Source organism: Tasmannia lanceolata, unplaced genomic scaffold (genome assembly GCF_043159265.1).
Source record: "Tasmannia lanceolata isolate RefF3 unplaced genomic scaffold, GAP_Taslan_0.1 ptg000013l, whole genome shotgun sequence".
Taxonomy (NCBI): Eukaryota; Viridiplantae; Streptophyta; class Magnoliopsida; order Canellales; family Winteraceae; genus Tasmannia; species Tasmannia lanceolata.
In genome coordinates, this window is record NW_027518690.1 from 6,339,845 (window position 1) to 6,359,735 (window position 19,891).

General features: G+C 38.5%; 1 protein-coding gene across 2 annotated transcripts; it reads right to left on the reverse strand.

Moving 5' to 3' along the window:
* Positions 1-9,044: 9,044 nt before the first annotated feature.
* LOC143889635 (alpha-terpineol synthase, chloroplastic-like) lies at positions 9,045-14,774 on the reverse strand. 2 transcript variants are annotated; one of them, XM_077393912.1, is made up of 7 exons: positions 14,517-14,774; positions 13,868-14,129; positions 13,414-13,789; positions 10,388-10,606; positions 10,135-10,273; positions 9,542-9,790; positions 9,045-9,457 (listed from the first exon to the last, which is right to left on the reverse strand). In XM_077393912.1, the coding sequence occupies exons 1-7, from the start codon at positions 14,745-14,747 to the stop codon at positions 9,161-9,163; spliced, it is 1,773 nt and encodes a 590-aa protein (XP_077250027.1). In that variant the 5' UTR covers positions 14,748-14,774; the 3' UTR covers positions 9,045-9,160. The 2 variants fall into 2 exon arrangements, with proteins under 2 accessions (XP_077250027.1, XP_077250028.1); XM_077393913.1 differs by lacking the exon at positions 10,388-10,606.
* Positions 14,775-19,891: the final 5,117 nt, after the last annotated feature.

Here is a 19,891-nt window from a genome sequence, read left to right on the forward strand (position 1 = left end):
TTGAAAACTTGCTCTCGATTGCTCGTTGAATCGAGGTTGTTGAGGTAGAAAGAACCCGTCACTATTCTCAACGGATGGCCAATCATCGACGTGGGGCCGATCTTTGTCCTTCACATGATAGTTATGCTTGTTTACATAGCCCTTTGACTCTTGGAAGCGTTCCCTCAAGGCCTTGAATTTACACTTAAGGTCTTGCAAAGCTCCCTCCTTTCCGAGGCGCAACTCACGTTCTTCATTTAATTGGCGTGTCAAATTTTTTACCTGACATTCCAATTTGCTATCGGTGATCTTTAGATCTTCCGTTGGTGGATTTTGATGCTCACGTGAACGATGCCGAGTGATTCGATTTCTCCAGGCTTGTTGAATGACATATGTAGCCCATTTGATTCGCAAGTAATTGTCACGGGCAATTTTCTGACGAACCCAACTTTGAATAATAGTGACAGAATTAACTTGACTTCGGTATTCCTTCTTAGTCCGGTACATTCGCCATGTCTTTTGAATTGTAAGGCATGCGGTTTTTCTTCTAGCAAAGTCCTTGGCCTTTTGGGCTTTTTGGTTACGCACTTTTCTAGCCTGAAAATCTATGGCATGTTGATACGTTACCGGTGCAAACATTTTTAAGAAATGACCACGTACCTCCTCCCAATTATCGAATGGTGGTCTTCTCAATTTGCGCCGCTCTTGCTCCATGAGTATCCATAAAGATTTGGCGCGACTTGCTATAGTCTCCTTGGCATACCAAATCAAATATTTTTGGCTCAGTCCGTATGGCTCGCAACACGTCTTGATAGCCTCGATCCAAGTAGTGCACTCATACTCAGTATCACCATAAAAGATAGGAATTTCACCCAGTTACAATTGCTTCATCGATTAGATAATCATCGCCTTCCTGGATCCACAGTAGATAAAACTCCCGCAGAGCCTAGCTTTGATACCAATTGACGCCGGATGGGCGTGCGATCGATAACGGCGATGATGATCCGAAAAAAATAACAAAAGATAATTGTGGTGCTCAAAAGCTAACCCATGTTGGAGGGAAACTCTAAGAAAGAAGTCTAAAAACACCTTTTCTCCACAATAAAAGAACCCTCTTCATTCAATACTTTAATTGTCAAAAAAACCAAGATCTTCTCCATTACATTGAGTTTAAATAGGCTAATGAGATCCTTATTCTAACTTTGGAAACTAAAAACAAACAAAGAAAGTAGCAACTCTAATCTAGGTGTAAAGATCTTACATAATTTTGCATTGAAAAATTAAATAGAAAATAAAAGTTGTTTTAGATCTCATTCCTATCGGGTACTAATTAAAAAGTAATTTATTACTATTTAGCTAGACTTAAGAAAGGAATCTGCTAAATTATTAAACTAACAAAGGCTAGTTTCCTAAATATAAATCCCACGGATTGGCACTTGTTGCCATGGTTGGTAACTTGGTAAAATGAAACCGATATCTTTTAGGTAATGATTGAAATGGTAACTTCCTAATTCCGAATGGTAAAATTGGAAAGCAAGATGCACTGCATCAGAAATGTTGTGATTATGGCTGATTTAGAGGAATATTATTATAAATTGAAGGTTCATCTAAATAAAACTTGAACTGCACCAGTTCTAGTTACTTTTTCATGTGTAACCAAACACTGGAAAAGGAGGAAATTTTGGGAAAAAAATTCTTTTCCAAACTTTTACTGAAAATTCCTGCCATCCAAAAATGGCCTAAAAGAATTAATTTTGCTTGTTTCATAGTAACAACTTAGTACTGCTTACAGTAAAAAAATTTTGCTTGTTATAAAAGACTTGGGATTCATTAAATAGTTAATATCATCTAATCACGGCAATTCATCTGGACTTTCATGATATTTGTGTGTGTGAGAGAGAGAGAGAGAGAGAGAGTTAACATGAGCTTTTAACTATAGATAATTGAGTGTTTTCTAGCCAAGGCTGAGGAGAATTTCTAGCCTCTTTGGGGAAAGTTCTTGGTGGCTTTGAGGGGAAGATGTGGAGGAGAGTAAGGAGAGCTCCTTGACTATAAGGATGTACTTTCCCTCTCTACCTTTCTACTTTACATTTCAAGTAGATTATTCTTCCTTCTCTTCTATTTGCCCTTCATTGTTGTATGCATATTAATTCGATGGATTTAACTCACATTTTCCTCATTTTTCTTCGTGAAACTAGTGTTTTCATTTTTTATAATTTTCAGAAATTCCATGGAATTCTTCGTCTACTGCTGACCCACCTCTGATCCACATTAAAATTGGTATCAGAGCAATTTCTATAAAAAGGATCCTAATTCTTTTCCGATCCTGCTGCCAATTTTATCTTTGTGGCCTACCATTAGAGCCAAAACTACAAATTTGAAAGTATTGTATCATCTTCCTTTTCCCTTACCCTTTCTCTTGCGTGACAGTTTCTCAACTCTAAAGCTCGGCCCTCTTGTAGGATCTAATCTAATTTAGCACTGGGAAAATTTGCACTTGTATAGAGTTGTTTAACAAATTCCACCGGCTCTGAGTTTGTACTTTATCAGAATCTGAATTCAGAGGCTCTTTCACTGTCCTTAAGGCAAATCTCGCGCCCACTATGACGAATCAACGGTGCAGATGGGCGTATGCCTCCAGGATACAACAACTCTCGCTCCAGGGGTGTGCACTCACACAACCCGGATGCCTTAGAACTCGCTTATTAGTGCCAAAAATGCCTTTATCAGAAAGCTTTGGAGAAAACAACAGTTGCAGAAAGGAGATGAACGAGGAGAGAGGAAGACTTTCCGCTTGGGATAGATTTTTCTTTCTCTAAATCCAATTTTTATAGAAAGGACAGAATCCGTTGGGAATCGAAACGTTGCGATACTTATTGCGTAATTAGCGTTTCCTAAACGGCCCACTAAGCACGTGGAGATGTTTCCAAACGGTAACAAAATTATTATTTTTTAAGAAAAATATGAGAGGAAAAAAGGAAAAATAAAAGAAGAGCTTCGAACCCACGCGCGCGTGTGATATGGTCTAGCCCACCGGGCCAACCGACGGCTCATGCGTGAGGGTCTCTCTTTTTCCACTTTCTCATTCACAAGACAATCAGAGTGGAAGTATATATATATGGACACTCTTTTCCTCATAAACTTCCCATCTTGGACTAAAGGTTTTCACAAGACATTAGCTCCTTTGGAGGGAAGTTCAAATTTTGGGAGAGGCTTTCAAAAGCATAAAGTAAGTCCTAAAGGACAAACCACAAAAAGACAAAATAGAATCCCCTCTTGTAAATTTTGAATAATAAAGAACTTTTGTTTTTTTAAAAATAAAAGTCAACATAGAGTTGTTTAACAAATTCCACCGGCTCTGAGTCTGTACTTTATCAGAATTTGAATTCAGAGGCTCTTTCACGAATTTTCTTTTGGAGATTCTGCCTAAATCTGAGTTAGATCCTTACACCTATTATCAGATTGGCTCCAAGATATAATACATGAGTTGCCTTCTGTTAGAGTAATTAGTTCAAGCAAGAGGTTGCTTGAAGCATTACACCCAAGGTATCTAGTTTGGAATACCAAGTTTGTTGCCTCCAGCCCCTATATATATTAGATACACTAGGGTTTTAATAGGTTAGTGGGCTCTAGCCCAAATAGGCCCACTACACCGGTCCATTATCTTTTTGGGCTTATATTAGAACATACATGGGTTATATTATATACCCAACAATCTCCTCCTATGTTCTACATATAGCACAATCCAATAGATAGATAGTGTAATGTTCACAACAAAATATTGAATCATCCACATCACCATATGGTCTATATCATAAAAGATCTGTAATCCAACTGCAAACACGAATCCTTTTATGACAAACCAAGAGTTTTAGATATACAACAAGCTAAACTCAACCAAAAGGAAGTTTCACATATAAGTGAACCCCACTGATCTTAGATGAATTCATTCATGGGGTATGATTCTCATCGAGATCCAAAATAAAGTTCCACAAAAAAGTGAACTCTATACATACTGAAATGAAAGCGTAGTCTTTATGACTTTAGAAGATTTACTCATCAAGTAAGTCATCATCATCATCAAAGTCCAAATCAAGACAAGCTCCTCCTTTTTCGCTAATCCCTGTGAATTATCAAAATATGGATTTCATGAGAATGAATCCAATCAGTTGTGTAAAACATGAATTACACATGAAAGTATCTAATTCTGCCTTAAGAAGAACTTAGTACAATCCCATAATTCACGAAAGTATCTAGTTCTACCATAAGAACATAGTACAATTTCTTAAATGGATGAAAAAGTATCAGTATCACTCTCACCACAGGCATCATTGTCAAGTTTCAATAAAGAACAAGACCTAAATAGCTTCTTTTGCAAAGAACCATTCCTACTTGTCAAGTTTCAATAAAGAACAAGACCAAATAGTTACTTTTGCAAAGAATTATTTCATGTTTCTTTTTGGAATGTTACAGTCATCTTATCCATATTTGAGTTAAGATGTATCATCAAGTTTGGAATGTACAACTTTTCCCAAAAAGGACATGTCATCAAATGTGGAATGACACACAACAACTGTAAACATCATCGAAACATATCAAGTGCCTATCTTGGCCCAAAGGGAGATTCGAAGATTCAAAATAACATGGATGTAGGTTAAGTCCTGTCTATACAGACTTTAACCCCATCTCCCCCACAGTTTTGATGGGGTTAAGGGATTCGATCTTTGTTCAGTCCCTTGGCGAGGGCACACTTAAGGAATTAATCCTTAACTGGGTCAGTGGAATGTCCATAACCATAATCAAAATCTTTATCTCCTCTGTTTTCATTTGCAACTGAAGCTAGAGCATAAAGTTCCAATTCAACTTCCACACAACAGCAGTAGATTTGCTGTCCCTTGATTCTGATCCCTATGATACATCAGACTATTCTTCCACGATAAGTGGATGGCCACCATAGTTTTGAGCATACTCTTGAGTACTCGAAAGAGATCTCATCAGCCTCATAAGGGCAGCCGATGCTCATGGCCAGGATTGCTAGTCTAAAGACTCATCATGGCAACTGTAAAGGCTATGTCTGGCCTAGTGCAACACATAACATACATGAGACTACCAATCAGTTTAGAATAATCTAACTGATTCACACTGTCTCTTCCTTAGAGATCAGCTTCTTGGTATCATTAAAATGGTGTCTCAATCGGTTTGCACTCACTGCATCCTCAAAAGGAAAGTATGTTTTTTTTTTTCATATAATGGGCTAGGCCAAGGGCGATTCCTTGCCTTTCAAAAACTTACTTTCGTACCAAGAATGGTGTTAACAACACCGAGGTCTTTTCATGTCGAATTATTTACCCAAGGTTAGTTTCACATTACTCACCACAGAGAGAGATTGGAAACAAGAATCAACATCTACATATAAGCAAATAATCATGACCTTATTTGACACAAAATGATAGTAAAAGCATTTATCAGAGTAATTGATCAGAAAACCCAAAGCTCTTTACTACTTTGTCAAATTTTTGATGTCACAATTTAGGTGTTTGATTAAGACCATAACAAAATTTTGTATAAGCACATACAAATATCTACTTACAGCCCATAGTCTTAGCCCTTTTTGGCAAATCGACTAGCTGTCAAGTTAAATTCTCTGACAGAGAGCTCATTTAATCATGAATGGCTTCTGCCCATAACAAAGAGTCCCTAGATCTCATCACTTCCTGATAGGATGATGGATCATTCTCCAAAGGGTAGGTGACAAAGTCCTCACCAAAATTCTTGGGTACTCTACCACATATAAATGAAGTGCATATACCAAAATAATAGTAACTACTTTAACATCTTATAAAGTTAGTTGTTTACCTGAAGAAAGGGCCAAGTTCACAGTACCAGTGTGAGTGACCTCCATGTCTGCTCCACTAGCCACTGTACCAGTCTCCTTTACTTCGATAACACCAGTGAAAATTTTCTTTGAGTTGTGAGCATGACAAATGGCTTCTGTATCCGACCACCAATTTGAAGAAGTACTGGCCCTTTTTTTTTCAACATGGTAGTGAAACTTTTAGGCTCAGCCTTATCTACCAACATAGTAGCTTCCTTATATGGTGTGTCCAAACGATTAACGTTTGACCATCTCAAAGGGAATTACAGTCTTGTCCATTTTAGTCTAATTTACCAAAATAAAATATGGAAAGAGTGCACCTGATTTGCGAAGCGCGATAACCAAATAAGAATAACCAAGTCGCGAACCAAATCCAAACTCGAATCCGAGATATCCAAGATGAAGCCCAACAGCAAGAGATTACCACCAAGGGAAAAAGCCAAACCCAACCTATTGGGATTTACAGGGGGTGAACCAAGAACAAAGAACCAGCCAAGGCGAAACCCGAGGCGAGGGTTGTTCAGACTATCCAACTGTCGGCAAAACTAGTTGGCAAGAACTGGTCTAAAACCAGTTGCAAATCCCAAAACAGATTGGCCTTCTGTATAACTCGCGATTTACAAAGTTGTTATCTTGTAAATCCTGTCCAGATTTCTCGCCAGAAATAGCCCTGCGAAAAAAAAATCGGCAAAACCAACGAGAAAGGGACCCGACGGCAAGAAGTACCGGCCACAAGAATCCACACCAAACCCAACTGCTGCTGTTCGGTCGGCCTCCAAGGATAAGCAGTTTTAGGCCACCAGAACTTGCAGCCACAAGTAGGGATTCAGACACCAAATTAATTTTGACCCAAATCAACAGATACCCAAATTTGTATCGTCAAGATGGGTTTCATCCCAAAAACAAAATTCCAGAGTGAGATAGAGAGAAGAACCCAAAGATCAACTGCCGTGAGAAAGGGTTCCGAGATAATCCCCAAATCCGAGGGAGGTTTGCTTCCCCTGTGTGTGTAATTGTTTGATTCCAGCGAGAATCAACCGGCGGTTGTATAGTGTCGTCTCAGATTTCTCACCCAAAATGGGAGAAGAAATCCGATCATTGGGACTAATCTGAGAATCTTTCTCCCAATTCTCGATCTGGGTATTCAAAATCCTTGAATGAAAATCCATCCCTTCACCCACCTCTTCTCTATCCTTCACACACATGGTCTCTCTGCCCAGATTAGAAAAAGCCAAAAAGGGAGGACAGAAATATTGAAGAAGCCAAAGAAGATTCTACAAATATCTTAAAAATCTTTTAATGGGTGATTTGCAGGTGGGAAAGAAATTCGTCTCTCTTCTTTCTTTTTAAGCTTCTTGCAGGTGGGAAAGAAAGATTGAAGATCTGCCCAAAATTCACCATCTCTGTGTGAATCCGTGACCTAAGCCGATGTGGGAGTTTAGAACCCTCGTTGATGTTTTCTCCGGCAAAGAGGGTTCTTCACGACCGATAATAGCACGCCCAAATCGATTCTTGTGTGCTATAATCTCATGCCCAAATTAGGGTTTAAACCTAATGCTTCAAGATTGTTAGAGTAATTAGTTCAAGCAAGAGGTTGCTTGAAGCATTACACCCATGGTATCTAGTTTGGAATACCAAGTTTGTTGCCTCCAGCCCCTACATATATTAGATACACTAGGGTTTTAATAGGTTAGTGGGCTCTAGCCCAAATAGGCCCACTACACCGGTCAATTATCTTTTTGGGCTTATATTAGAACATACATGGGTTATATTATATACCCAACACCTTCTTAAGAATTCTTCTAGTTCTAATGGATCCAAAAACTATTCGACATGAATTGTTACATTCAGTTCATACACAGTAAGATGTAGAGACATTGAGAATAAGATTGTTACATTCAGTTCCTACATAGTAAGATGCGGAGACATTGAAATTAAGAAACTGTTACATTCAATTCCTGTATTGCAACTTGATGTTTCTTAATTTCAATGTCTCTGCATCTTACTGTGTGATATAGAGTTCTGCTTGGATTGGTCGAGCCTATAGAAAGCACTTTTTTGGGATCATTACACATTTTGTTGAGTGGAGATTGAGTTAAAAGTGTGGAGCTGAGCTATAAGCTCAAGGAGGCGATCGTTTCCCTACATGGAACTATGGAAGAGTCCTTGAAAGCTTCATGGCATTCCATCACTTTCATCTTTGAATTTTCCGGTGTTCTAGAAACTCTTTGTCATGTTTTATGGGGCATGTTAAAATATAATATTGTGCTCATTTCTTTCATTCTAATACCACTTATTTTTCGGGGTTCTGTCATCGCATTACTAAGAAGAGAATGAATATGGATCAGATATGTTTGTAATTCTGATAATCTGAAGAACTGCTGGATTGCATGGTCTTTACAAACATCCATAGTTGAGTCCTGGGAGTTTCATTAGCACAGTACAAAATGTTAATCCTAACGAATTCAAGGGAGTTTTCATCCTTGTCTTAGATACAAATTCTCTGCATACTTCATCAAAATTTTCAGAAACATTCCCATCGGTTTGCCTTGTGCTCTGATTTTGAGTGTGATTCCTACTATTTTGCGACGCATACTTTGATGGGGCAGGGCCCGCCAGTTTACACCCATACATAGCATGGGTCCGGGTTACTAGTGAGTGTGTGTGTGTGTGTGTAGGGAAAACTGTTTCTGAGGTTGAGGTCAAAAACAGTGTGGGCCCACATTTTTTGGGGTGATCCAATGCATTCATTTGAAAGACCCCTACATAGATAGGGTGTTCACAAAAACAAAGGTGGTTAGGATCATCCTAACCCTTCCATTTGTGGAGGGAAAAATGGGCAGATTTGTGGAGAAACAGTATATGTCCATTTTCCCTCCACTTTTGGATGGGTTAGGATGGTCCTATGGACATGATTTTTGGTACACACCCTATCTATGTGAGGTCTATTCAAATGAATGCTTTGGATCACTCCAAAAATGTGACCCCACTTGAGTTTTTGATGCTTGAGTTCAGAAAGCCATCAGAGCTCGAGCTCAGAAATTGTTTTCCCATATGTGTGTGTGTAACTATAGATTTGTTCTATTGGATATGGATTTTTTCCTTCTGCCAATGAGCGTATTTTTCCATATAAATATTCTTGTCAGTCCACAACATAAAATGGGTTTTAAATAATTATAAAGGCAAAGTCTATTTCAATCTCTTTATTGCAAGTTCATAATCATATAAATAATGTTACATTAATATATCATCCGATATCTACTATTAAGAAATTGATAATCATCTATATAGACCAAATAAGACTTCTTATTCCTTAATCGAAATGGGTTCAACCAGCAATGATCTGAATCGCTCTTCAGTCTCTTTATCTGGGGAACCAAATCCATCACCAAATTCATAATAGCATTGGGACATCCTTGCAAGATCCAATGCAGCATTGATTAGAGATTCAGGAAGGGAACAGGAGAAAGATTCTTTATTCAACTTCTTCCATGTACCACTAATTAGACCTCTTATATGTTCACGAGCAACTTCCTCTGTTGCACCTGTTTCGTGCATGTAACATTGGATCGATTTGGGAACATCACCTCTTGCTAGCTCGTCCTATAATGTTGAAAAAATTATAAATATACAATTAAGTCGGCGAATTAAATAGTGCAACATAGAAGCTAAGTATAGGCAATTTACCGTTGAAGTCCCCCAATCATCCCAAAGTCGAAGAATCATCGACGACCAGCGTAAAAGGTTAGAATACTTGTCTATGCAATCAAGTGCATCATTTGTTATCTTTGTTTTCGCTGATAAATAAGCATGGGCTAGCACAACTGGTCCTGATATTGAAATCCAGGCATTGCTTAGATACTCATCAAGTGTCGGCGTATATCCATTGCAATACCATTTTGCCTCCACAAGGTATGCTTTACATAAATCTGCCCACTAAATTAAATAAAACCTCTCATTAGATATCTTAAACACAAATTGGGCGCGCATGATAATGAAATTACTTTTAAAATGAGGGTGTACGAATCCTAGTCAACTCGATGCGGTTTGTTCTAGTAGTTAGTTGCCCGACCGAGTAGACAATTGAGGCAGTCACAGCAGGAGAGTCAAAGGTGTTTTGATTAACGTTGAGGGAAACATTCGGACTTGAACAAGAACTCATCCATATTGAAGGGACTAGAATCTAGTGAGTTAACAATGGCTTGGAGGAGTTTTGAAATTACAGTTGAATTGTCAAAGAGTGAAAATTAACTTGATAAGGGAAAGAATGAATGCACTACCAGTTTCTTCAGGTGCCTTGTGAATTCCAATCCTTGTTCTTTTAGGACCACATAAGCCATTTCGTTGGTAGTGTTGAAGAGAGCCATAAAACATATCTTCATGTACTCTGGAAGTTTTTCCAAAGAGTTAACATCCCATCTGCAAAAAGTACATCAAATGTTTGATATATTAGAATTTGACAAGTATTGTAGGGTCCTGGAATATTGGCAAACTCTCTAGTTGAGATCCCAAATATACATACAAACTCTCTACCTGTCAACAACATCAGTAAAGAGCTCCAATTCTTCTATTGAGCCATAGACATCATAGACATCATCAATGGTTGTTATTAGTTGATTAACTTTTGTAACCACTTCTCTACTGTAACCAAATTCTGGTTTTGACATGGTTCCAAGAGCCCATAAGAAGCACTCCAGCAAACGGTCTCTAGAAAAGCTCAACTGCTTACCAAGTCCCAAATTCTTCCACCACCTATGAGTTAAGAGCAACAGAAAAAGACAAATGTGACATGTATACAGAAATGATATCAGCACCAGTGTGTTGATAATAACTTCCCTCTTTTTTAGGCCGTCATTAATTTAGGGAGATGATATTTTCACTCCCCCTGCATTAAGTGCACACTCCTCTTATAACCTGATTTGATGTGAAAAGTGGGCAACTTTATGTCAAATCATGTTATAAGGGGGGGGGGGGGGGGGGGATATCATCACCCTTAATTTATTGTCGGTCAATTAATTTTTAGTGATTTCTATAAGGGAAATTATACCCCCCACGGTTAACGCTTTCTAAGCCTGGCAACAGGGCGGGGCGGGGCGGGGCTGGGCCGGATGTTGCATTCCTTGTCCCCGTCCCCGCTTCGGGGATGGCGGGGAATCCCCGTTCCGCTTCGCGGGGAATATCTAATCCCCATCCCCGCCCCGCCCCTATCCTGGACTAAAAATCCTATACTCAAAAAAGGTTTTTAACGCCCATAAAAGGAAAAAGACAAGTTGTGTTTGTGCACTTATCAAAATATGGTAGTGCCAATATCACTAGCCTAAAAGAAATATTTACTGTTAACAAAAAAATACCAAAACATTACTAAAATAAGTGGATATTGATAATGGCTTGCATATTAAAATGGGGCGGGGCGGGGCCATCTCCACCCCCATCCCCGCCCCTGTCCCCGCTTTCGAGAATATTTTAAGTCCACGTCCCCGCTCCAAGTCGGAGAATCCCCGCCCCGTGTGGGGCGGATCCCCGTTTTCACTGGTGAAATTACCAGCCCTAACGCTTTCTGTGAGAATGGTTTACTGCTTGAGGATAAATTCACCCCCTTTAACATTTTTCTTTGCCTTTAAAACTTAACGAATAACGTTAAAGGGGGAATTTTATCCGTAGAGGGGGGAGGGGAATATCCTTCCCCTTTCTATCATCCTCTAAATAGAAAATTGTCAATGAAGATGGGAGTGTGATTATTGCAAATTAGCAATTATGGACAAAGCCATTTCGCAGCCCCTCTTTTCTAAGACACAAGAGCCAACTCTCAAATTTTCTTATCCATTTCACTCATAAGAGTTGGCAATTTGACATCCGTTAGATGTATACGGAAATGATATCAGCACCAGTGTACTGATGATAAAGCCCCACTAGTTTTTTCAGACCGTCATTGATTGGCCATGCATAACTTTTTTGGATTTCTATCATCTGCCAATAGCCAACTAGAACATTGCTAAAAGCTTGTTAAAAAAGATGGGAGTGTGATTATTGCAATAATGGACAATGGCATTTTGTGGCCCCTCTTTTTTTACAAGACAAAAGCCAACTCACCTCAAATTGTCTTATCTGTTTAACTCATATGAGTTGGCCCTTTTTAGGGGTGCAACTCGGGTCGGGTCGGGTCGGGTTGCCAAGGCCTCAACCCTCACCTAACCTGAAATTAAATTGGGTTGGCTTTTCCCAACCCAACCCGAGAAAATGACAACATATAACCCGAGCCAAAGGTTGAACCGTCGGGTTCGGGTTGAGCCCGACCCAAGTTGCACCCCTAGCCCTTTTCTCCCAAAAAGAAAAGGCTGCAAATTGCTTTTGCAAAGTTACCTAGACACTCCCATATTTACGCAAAGTCATGGAAAGCTAATTAAAAAAGAATAAAACAAGGACAATGATAAATTCGCACCCCTGCAGTACGCATACGCTCGCTTATAGCGTGATTTGACGTCAAAAAGTGTTAAAGTTAATCACTGGTTCACGTCAAATCATGGTATAAGGGGTGCGTATGCAAACTGCAGGGGGTACGAATTCATCATTGCCCTAAAACAAAGTAAATAGTGCAATAATCATAACTAATATGGTACTGTAGATATCAGTCCCCTATCTATAATTTAGAGAAATTATAGGGTGCCCAAGCATCGAGTCCTGTGTAGGCAGTATGACAAAAGTACAGCCCTTGATATTTGATACAACTGCAGCTTACTTTTTGGATCAAATATCAAGGGCCGTGATCCCGACACTAGACTTCATGTTCAGGGACCATATAAAATCTCCATAGTTTATAATTAAATAAAGCCCAGCCGCGAAATGCCTTCTACGAAATGCCTTCTCCATTAACAAGTTGGGTGGTTTGACATGCGACATACCAGCCGCGAAATGCCTTTTGCGATGGACGCTAGCAATTCCCATTTAAGTAATATATATATATATACATATATATATGTATATATATACATACATATGTATGTATATATATACATATATGAGAAAACGGTTCCTACACATATGTGTAGAGAGTTCTCTACACACTAGCTTAAAATACAGTGGGGGCCCACATTGTTTGGGTGATCCAAGCCATCCATTTTAAAGGCCCTCACTTAGATAGGGTGTCTACAAAAAATCAGATCCATAGGATCATCCCAACCATACGATTTGTGGAGGTAAAATGGATGTCTTTAAACCTTCACAAATTAGTCCATTTTTTGCCTCCACAGTTCGAATGGTTAGGATGATCCTATGGATTTGATTTTTTGTGGACACCCTATCTATGTGAGGGCCTTAAAAATGAATGGTTTGGATCACCCAAACAATGTGGCCCCCAATGTATTTTAAGCTAGTGTGTAGATAACTTATCTACACATATGTGTAGGTACCGTTCTCTCTACATATATATATATATATATATATATATATATATATATATATATATATATATATATTTGTATCTATGTATGGATGTATATGTATCTGAGAGAGAGAGAGAGAGAGAGAGAGTTGTACAAGGGTGATATTTCATATGTGCTTACCTAGACACAGCTTTAATATTGGTCTGGTATGTAGCCTGCCCCATGTTGTAATCCAGCTTAGCAAACTGAAATAAGAAAGGGTTCATGTCTTTTTCTCCAACATATGTTTCTATGTACCACCTAGCCTGTAACCTTGGCATCCTCCAATGGAAAGGAAGCTCCAAGGCATGCTCGACACGCCTTTTCAAGTCTTGTTCTAACTTCTTCTCTTTGAAATCCTTGAGATACCTAATCGTGAATGCTTTGGCCTCGTCCAAGACTATCTCCCCTTCGAAACCTAGGTATGAAGCTTCGTACAAGCTCAACATACCCTCTATATCCTCACAAAGTGATGCCACTAAGTTGCCTTTCTCGTCCATGAAGCCATTGAAAACGTCTGTTTCTCACGAAAAATACAAACTTCAGGGATTACAACAAGTTTAGAAAAACTGTTATGGCATGAGAGTAAATTTACCTGGTGAGACTTCAAACCCATGTTGTCTAAGGAGCCCAAATCGGAGAGCTGTTGCGTAGAGATCGCCCTCCATCCTCATGCTGCTTTCATCGGTGGATATGTTACCTAAAGCTTCCTTAAACTCATTCTTGAAGTGATATCCCACACCAAGGCGTTGAAGGGTATCAATCAGCTTCAATTGAGCTAAGGGTTGGTCCACTCTTTTGAGCAAACGCCTCACATCTTCCTTCATCTTCTCGATTTGTCTCTCGTACATATGAACCTATAAAGATTAGAGAGAAAATTGGATTTACTGGCTATGCAAGAATGATTACACAAAACCCTAATGAATGTTTATATAGAGCAATTAAAGTATAAACATAAAAAGATAGTAAGGAAAGTATGAAAATAGATCAATGAAGATTATTCTTATCTAGACAAGTATCGTAATCTATCCTAGGTAATTAAACTAACATTGGATGATCGAATGGCCAGATCTTACCAAATCTAATATATTCTAACATGCCCCACAAAACATGTGATTGAAAATTGACATACGTTTGATTACAATAAATTTAGATCTGGTACTATAATATGGCATAATGAACGGAAAAATAAGTGTAAATCCTTCGCATCAACGATAGAAAATACTATGAATTGCAATAATTACTGTGTAATCACTCTTTAGTGACTGAATGAAGTCATAATCCCCAACACTTTTTGAGTAATTTGCTGATCGTCGATTAATGGTCGTCTCCAACATATGGGTGCTTAGACTGCATGTAATCTTCATAGCCATGTGTGCATTTCTCCTAGCTGGAGCTGTAGGTGAAGGCAGAAGAGAAGGTAGCAAGCGTGAGAAGGAGCAAGGGTTGGAGAGAGAGATGAGAGAAAGAGCCATCTTAGTTGAGCTATAATTGTAAGAAGAATGATGAGGATCTTTATACCCTTTTCCGATCCCTGTCATATGTATGTATGTAACACGTGAAATAAAAATGTGGTTATAAAAAAAAATGGTTGTTTTAACATGCGCTCCTCAAGGTGGACCTACCAAGGGAGATGGAATCACAAGCTTGGTAGGGCCATAGAGAGTGTGCCAATGAGACAGGTTTTATCAATGGTGGAAAGCATCTTTTGGGGTCCTTCTGGAATCAAACAAAAGTCCTGTTTGGGATGGTTGAAGTTCCTCCTCCCTTCTCCGAAGGAGTAAAGAATTTTATAGACTCATTGAAAATCCGATGTAGGGGGGTCCCAAGTTATACTAGATTGGAAACACAATGAGGAGGGAGAATATGGTTGTTTTAAGAAATAGAATCTACCAATTTAAAACCTTTAAACCGATTTTAAGATTAAGAGATCAAGAATTAATATTCAAGCATACAAGTTAAATCTAATGGTGCAATGCAAATAAAAGAGCAAAGAGATAGAAAGAGTGCACCCGAGATTTAAAGTGGTTCGGTCCTCAAATCCGAGGCCTACTCCACTCCACCAACCAAACCCGTTGATGGCTTCACTATTTGATCTTCTTAACCTTGGCGAAGATCGAATGCCAATTACAATAGCTTTAACTTTGGTGGCTATCCTCACCCCAATAGCTTTAACCTTGGTGGCTATTCTCACCACGGAGAATGGGCTTCGCTTCTCCGAATACTCGCCCGAATACAACACTCGAAGGTTGAAAGAAAGAAATGAAAAATCCCTCACAAGGGTTACAAAATGGATGTACAACTTTAACCTTGGTGGCTATTCTCACCACGGAGAATGGACTTCGCTTCTCCGAATACTCGCCCGAATACAACACTCGAAGGTTGAAAGAAAGAAATGAAAAATCCCTCACAAGGGTTACAAAATGGATGTACAAATTTGAGCCTATGATCCAAATCCTAAAGATGGTGATGAGAGGCACAATTGAAGTTTGATTCACTCTTGGATATTCAAATGAAGTTTTAGAGTGTTAGGATTGATGGTTTGTATGTTTAGAACACCCATATTTATAGGAAAACCAAAATATGACCGTTCAATGGCATTGAGGTAATTCTAGCAAAATTCCAAACGGCTCTTTTTCAGACCGTTGGAGTGTTCTCGGAGTTCCGAGAATAATTCTCGGAGTTCCGAGAAAAAATCTCGGAGTTCCGGGAATCCTAACAGAAGATGAAAATGATCTACTGGACCTTTACTCGGAGTTCCGAGAATTCTCGGAGTTCCGAGAAAAACTCTCGGAGTTCCGAGAAAAACTCTCGGAGTTCCGAGAAGCCTATGCAGAGCAGATTTTCAATTCTGTTTTGGGCTTCCAATTCTCAACCATGATGGGATTGCTATGAGGGTTCCAAGGTGTTGGAACTCCACAAATACAATCACTTGTTTATTTAGGGTGTGTGAGATTAACTTAATTATGCCTCTAAAAGCCTAATCTAGGTTTGGATCAAATACATTCTAAAAGACAAAAAATGGTCTTCAATATGAATTTCTTCATGTCTTCAAGTCTTCATGACTTCTTGCTTGATGACTTTGGCCTTCCAATTGGTGGTCCAATGTGAGCTTCTTGGCCTTCAATCCAAGCATCCTTGATCTTACTTTATCATAATCTACAACTTAGACATTCAAACACATTAGTGATAAAAGATCACTTGTGTATTGGAATCATCAAAACAAGATGGGAATGCCAAGGTGAAAACCATTGGGCTTACACTCATTGAACGAGGCAAGTTTTTGTGCTTAGTTGATGTGGGACTATTCATTTTTCACTTTTCATTGGAAAAGGTGTCAGACCCATGCGATTAGGTGCACGCCGACTTTCCCTTGTACATGGATGTTTTCTAAGGAATTTTGAAATGAGACGGGGGCTCAAGTTTGTGTTGGGCTCAGGGCTTACCAGATCTAATATATTCTAACATGCCCCACAAAAAATGTGATTGAAAATTGACATACGTTTGATTACAATAAATTTAGATCTGGTACTATAATATGGCATAATGAACGGAAAAATCAATGTAAATCCTTCGCATCAACGATAGAAAATACTATGAATTGCAATAATTACTGTGTAATCACTCTTTAGTGACTGAATGAAGTTATACTACAAATCCATTGCATCATTGTTAGAAAACACCATGGAGTGCAATAATAACCGTGTAATCACTCTTTAGTGACTGAATGAAGTCATAATCCCCAAAGCTTTGTGGGTAATTTGCTGATCGACGATTAATCGTCTCCTCAAACGTTTGGGTGGTTAGAGTGCATGTGATGTGCTTAGCCATATTTACAGTTCTTCGAGGTATAGTTGAATGTAGAAGAGAAGGTGGCAGCCGTGAGAAGGAGCATGGGATGGCGAGTGAAAGTATAGGGAGCGCCATCTTATTCAAAGCTATGATTGTGAGAATAATGGTGAGATTAGTTATACCCTCCTCCATCTCATGTAACACGAGATATTTCTCCAAAGACGAAATTTTGCTTTATGGGAAGTCCTGGTTTGCTTACAATCAACAAGCATGGCGTGTGGTAGTAAAACGGAGAAAAAGACTTATCACATCTATCAATAGTTAGTCATGTTTCATGTTTTTTTTTTTTTTTTAAACTTGGGAATGAATAAACTCGCGCGATCTCTAAAAAAAAATATCCTGTCGGCAAACATGGTAATATAATACCCTGAAGATTACACTAAATGTTTAAAAGGACTACATTGGTTAAAGGAAATGATATATTTACCCCCCTTTTTACACTTGCTATAGCCCCCTTCAGTGTAAAAGAGTAGTCATTAGTACACTAGAGAGGCCTGACCCTAGTAAAAATAGTTAATCCTTTTTTTGAGGTAAAGTAAATTGGGATTGAACCTGCGACCTCAAGGTTGAGGAACAAATAATCAACCATTAAAGCTACAAGCCCAACCCCAACCCTTGGTTTTATGTCCATTTTACGCGGAAAAAGAAACAAACGGAGCCTAAGGAAAACAATCATCGTACGGATAGATCAATTGCCACATGTAATGAGGTGATATCAGCCATGGATATTGCTGGCCATCACAATTTGGCCTATTGCCGTTGCTCCCACTCTAATCACATGATAAGCATTTAAGATAGATATATCTGTAAACACGCGTTTTTTTCCCCCTTTCCTCTAACACTAATCAAAGCCACAATGCCCTTGACTTTGCCGTTATTTACGAAACCATACCCACTCTTCTTTTAAGTGTAGTTAGGAGTGGAGTTAGGAGGTTGGAGTTGGAGTGGTTTGACTTCCTTCCTCCCTGAGATTTGTCTTTCTTGTTATTCTTGTTTTATTTTCTTGTAATTTTGGTTGAGGCCCACCTCGGTCCCCTTCCTTTTTAATGAATTCATCTTGCCATTTCAAAAAAAAAAAGACTGAACTTCACAATCGGAAAGTGGGCGGATAGGGGTTTTTTTTGGTGACTTTATCAGCCCCAGGAAAAAAAGGGAGATGATTTTTCACCCTCCTGTAGGATTATGCGCCCCTCTGTTAATGTGATTTGACTTAAAAAAGCATTAAAGTCTGCCACAATTCACTTCAAATGAAACAATGTTTTATTTTGGGATTTTTTCCGTAATTGTCATGTATTCATGCATTTTCTTTATAGTTTTTTCCGTAGTTGTCATATAAAGCTCTTTCAATACTTTTTTTCCTAGTCTTTTTAATTTCAAGCCATTTTTCCGTAACTTTTGTCCAAAACTTAGGACTTACGGCATCATTATTATTCACTAATGATTTTTATTATGCTTGCCACCTTTGCAGAAGTGGTACTTCGGTGCAATTTTCACCACGTCAAGAATAAGGCAAATCTCTCAAAAAGTCACAGAAATGGCTAACATCAAAGGATGGGCGAAAAGTAGCCTTTGGCGAAGGTGGCTAGCGAATACCTATAAAAACAATAAAAATCTTAAAAATTCAGGAAAATTTTTTTTTACCAAAAAAAGGGGTGACCCGCAGGTCGACCTGGCCCGTACGAGCCTGGTGCGGGTCCAACATTCGTGACCCGTAAATTTTACCAGGTCATTTTGACCCTGCCCGGCCCACTCGTTTGCTAGGTCTACTGTTTGGGTTGCAGGAAACACATTTTTGAGGAAAATATTTTCTTAGGATTTTTTTATTTCCATAATTTAGAAGGACATGATAAATTTAGAGATATATTTATAAATTAAAGGTCCTTGTAAATAAAGCTTGGATGGTGGCGGCTCAAGTCACTTTTTTTCACGTGTAATCAAGGAATGGAAAAGAATGAAATTTTATGAACCTTTTTCTTTTTCGAAGTTTTCCAAAAATTTCATCCAATCCAAAATGGGCCTTTGGGAATTCTTCTAACAAATTTCTATTGTTGCATCTACCTACGAAAATTGATCTCTGCCTGTTTGGATTGAGATAAAACATTTTTGATGGAAATTTGTTTCATAGGATTTTTTTTTGTTTCATTTTGTTTCTATTAGTTAGTGAGAAATTGATGCCGGATGGGCATGCGATCGATAACGGCGATGATGATTGATGATTTGAAGAAAAAAATAACAAAAGATAATTGTGGTGCTCAAAAGCTAACCCACATTGGAGGGAAACTCCATGAAAAAAATATAAAAACACCTTTTATCCACAAGAAAAGAACCCTTTTCATTCAATACTTTAATTGTCAAAAAAACCAAGATCTTCTCCATTACATTGAGTTTAAATAGGCTAATGAGATCCTTATTCTAACTTTGGAAACTAAAAACAAACAAAGAAAGTAGCAACTCTAATCTAGGTGTAAAGATCTTACATAATTTTGCATTGAAAAATTAAATAGAAAATAAAAGCTGTTTTAGATCTCATTCCTATTGGGTACTAATTAAAAAGTAATTTATTACTATTTAGCTAGACTTAAGAAAAGAATCTGCTAAATTATTAAACTAACAAAGGCTAGTTTCCTAAATCTAAATCCCACGGATTGGCACTTGTTGCCATGGTTGGTAACTTGGTAAAATGAAACTGATATCTTTTAGGTAATGATTGAAATGGTAACTTCCAAATACCGAATGATAAAATTGCAAAGCAAGATGCCCTGCATCT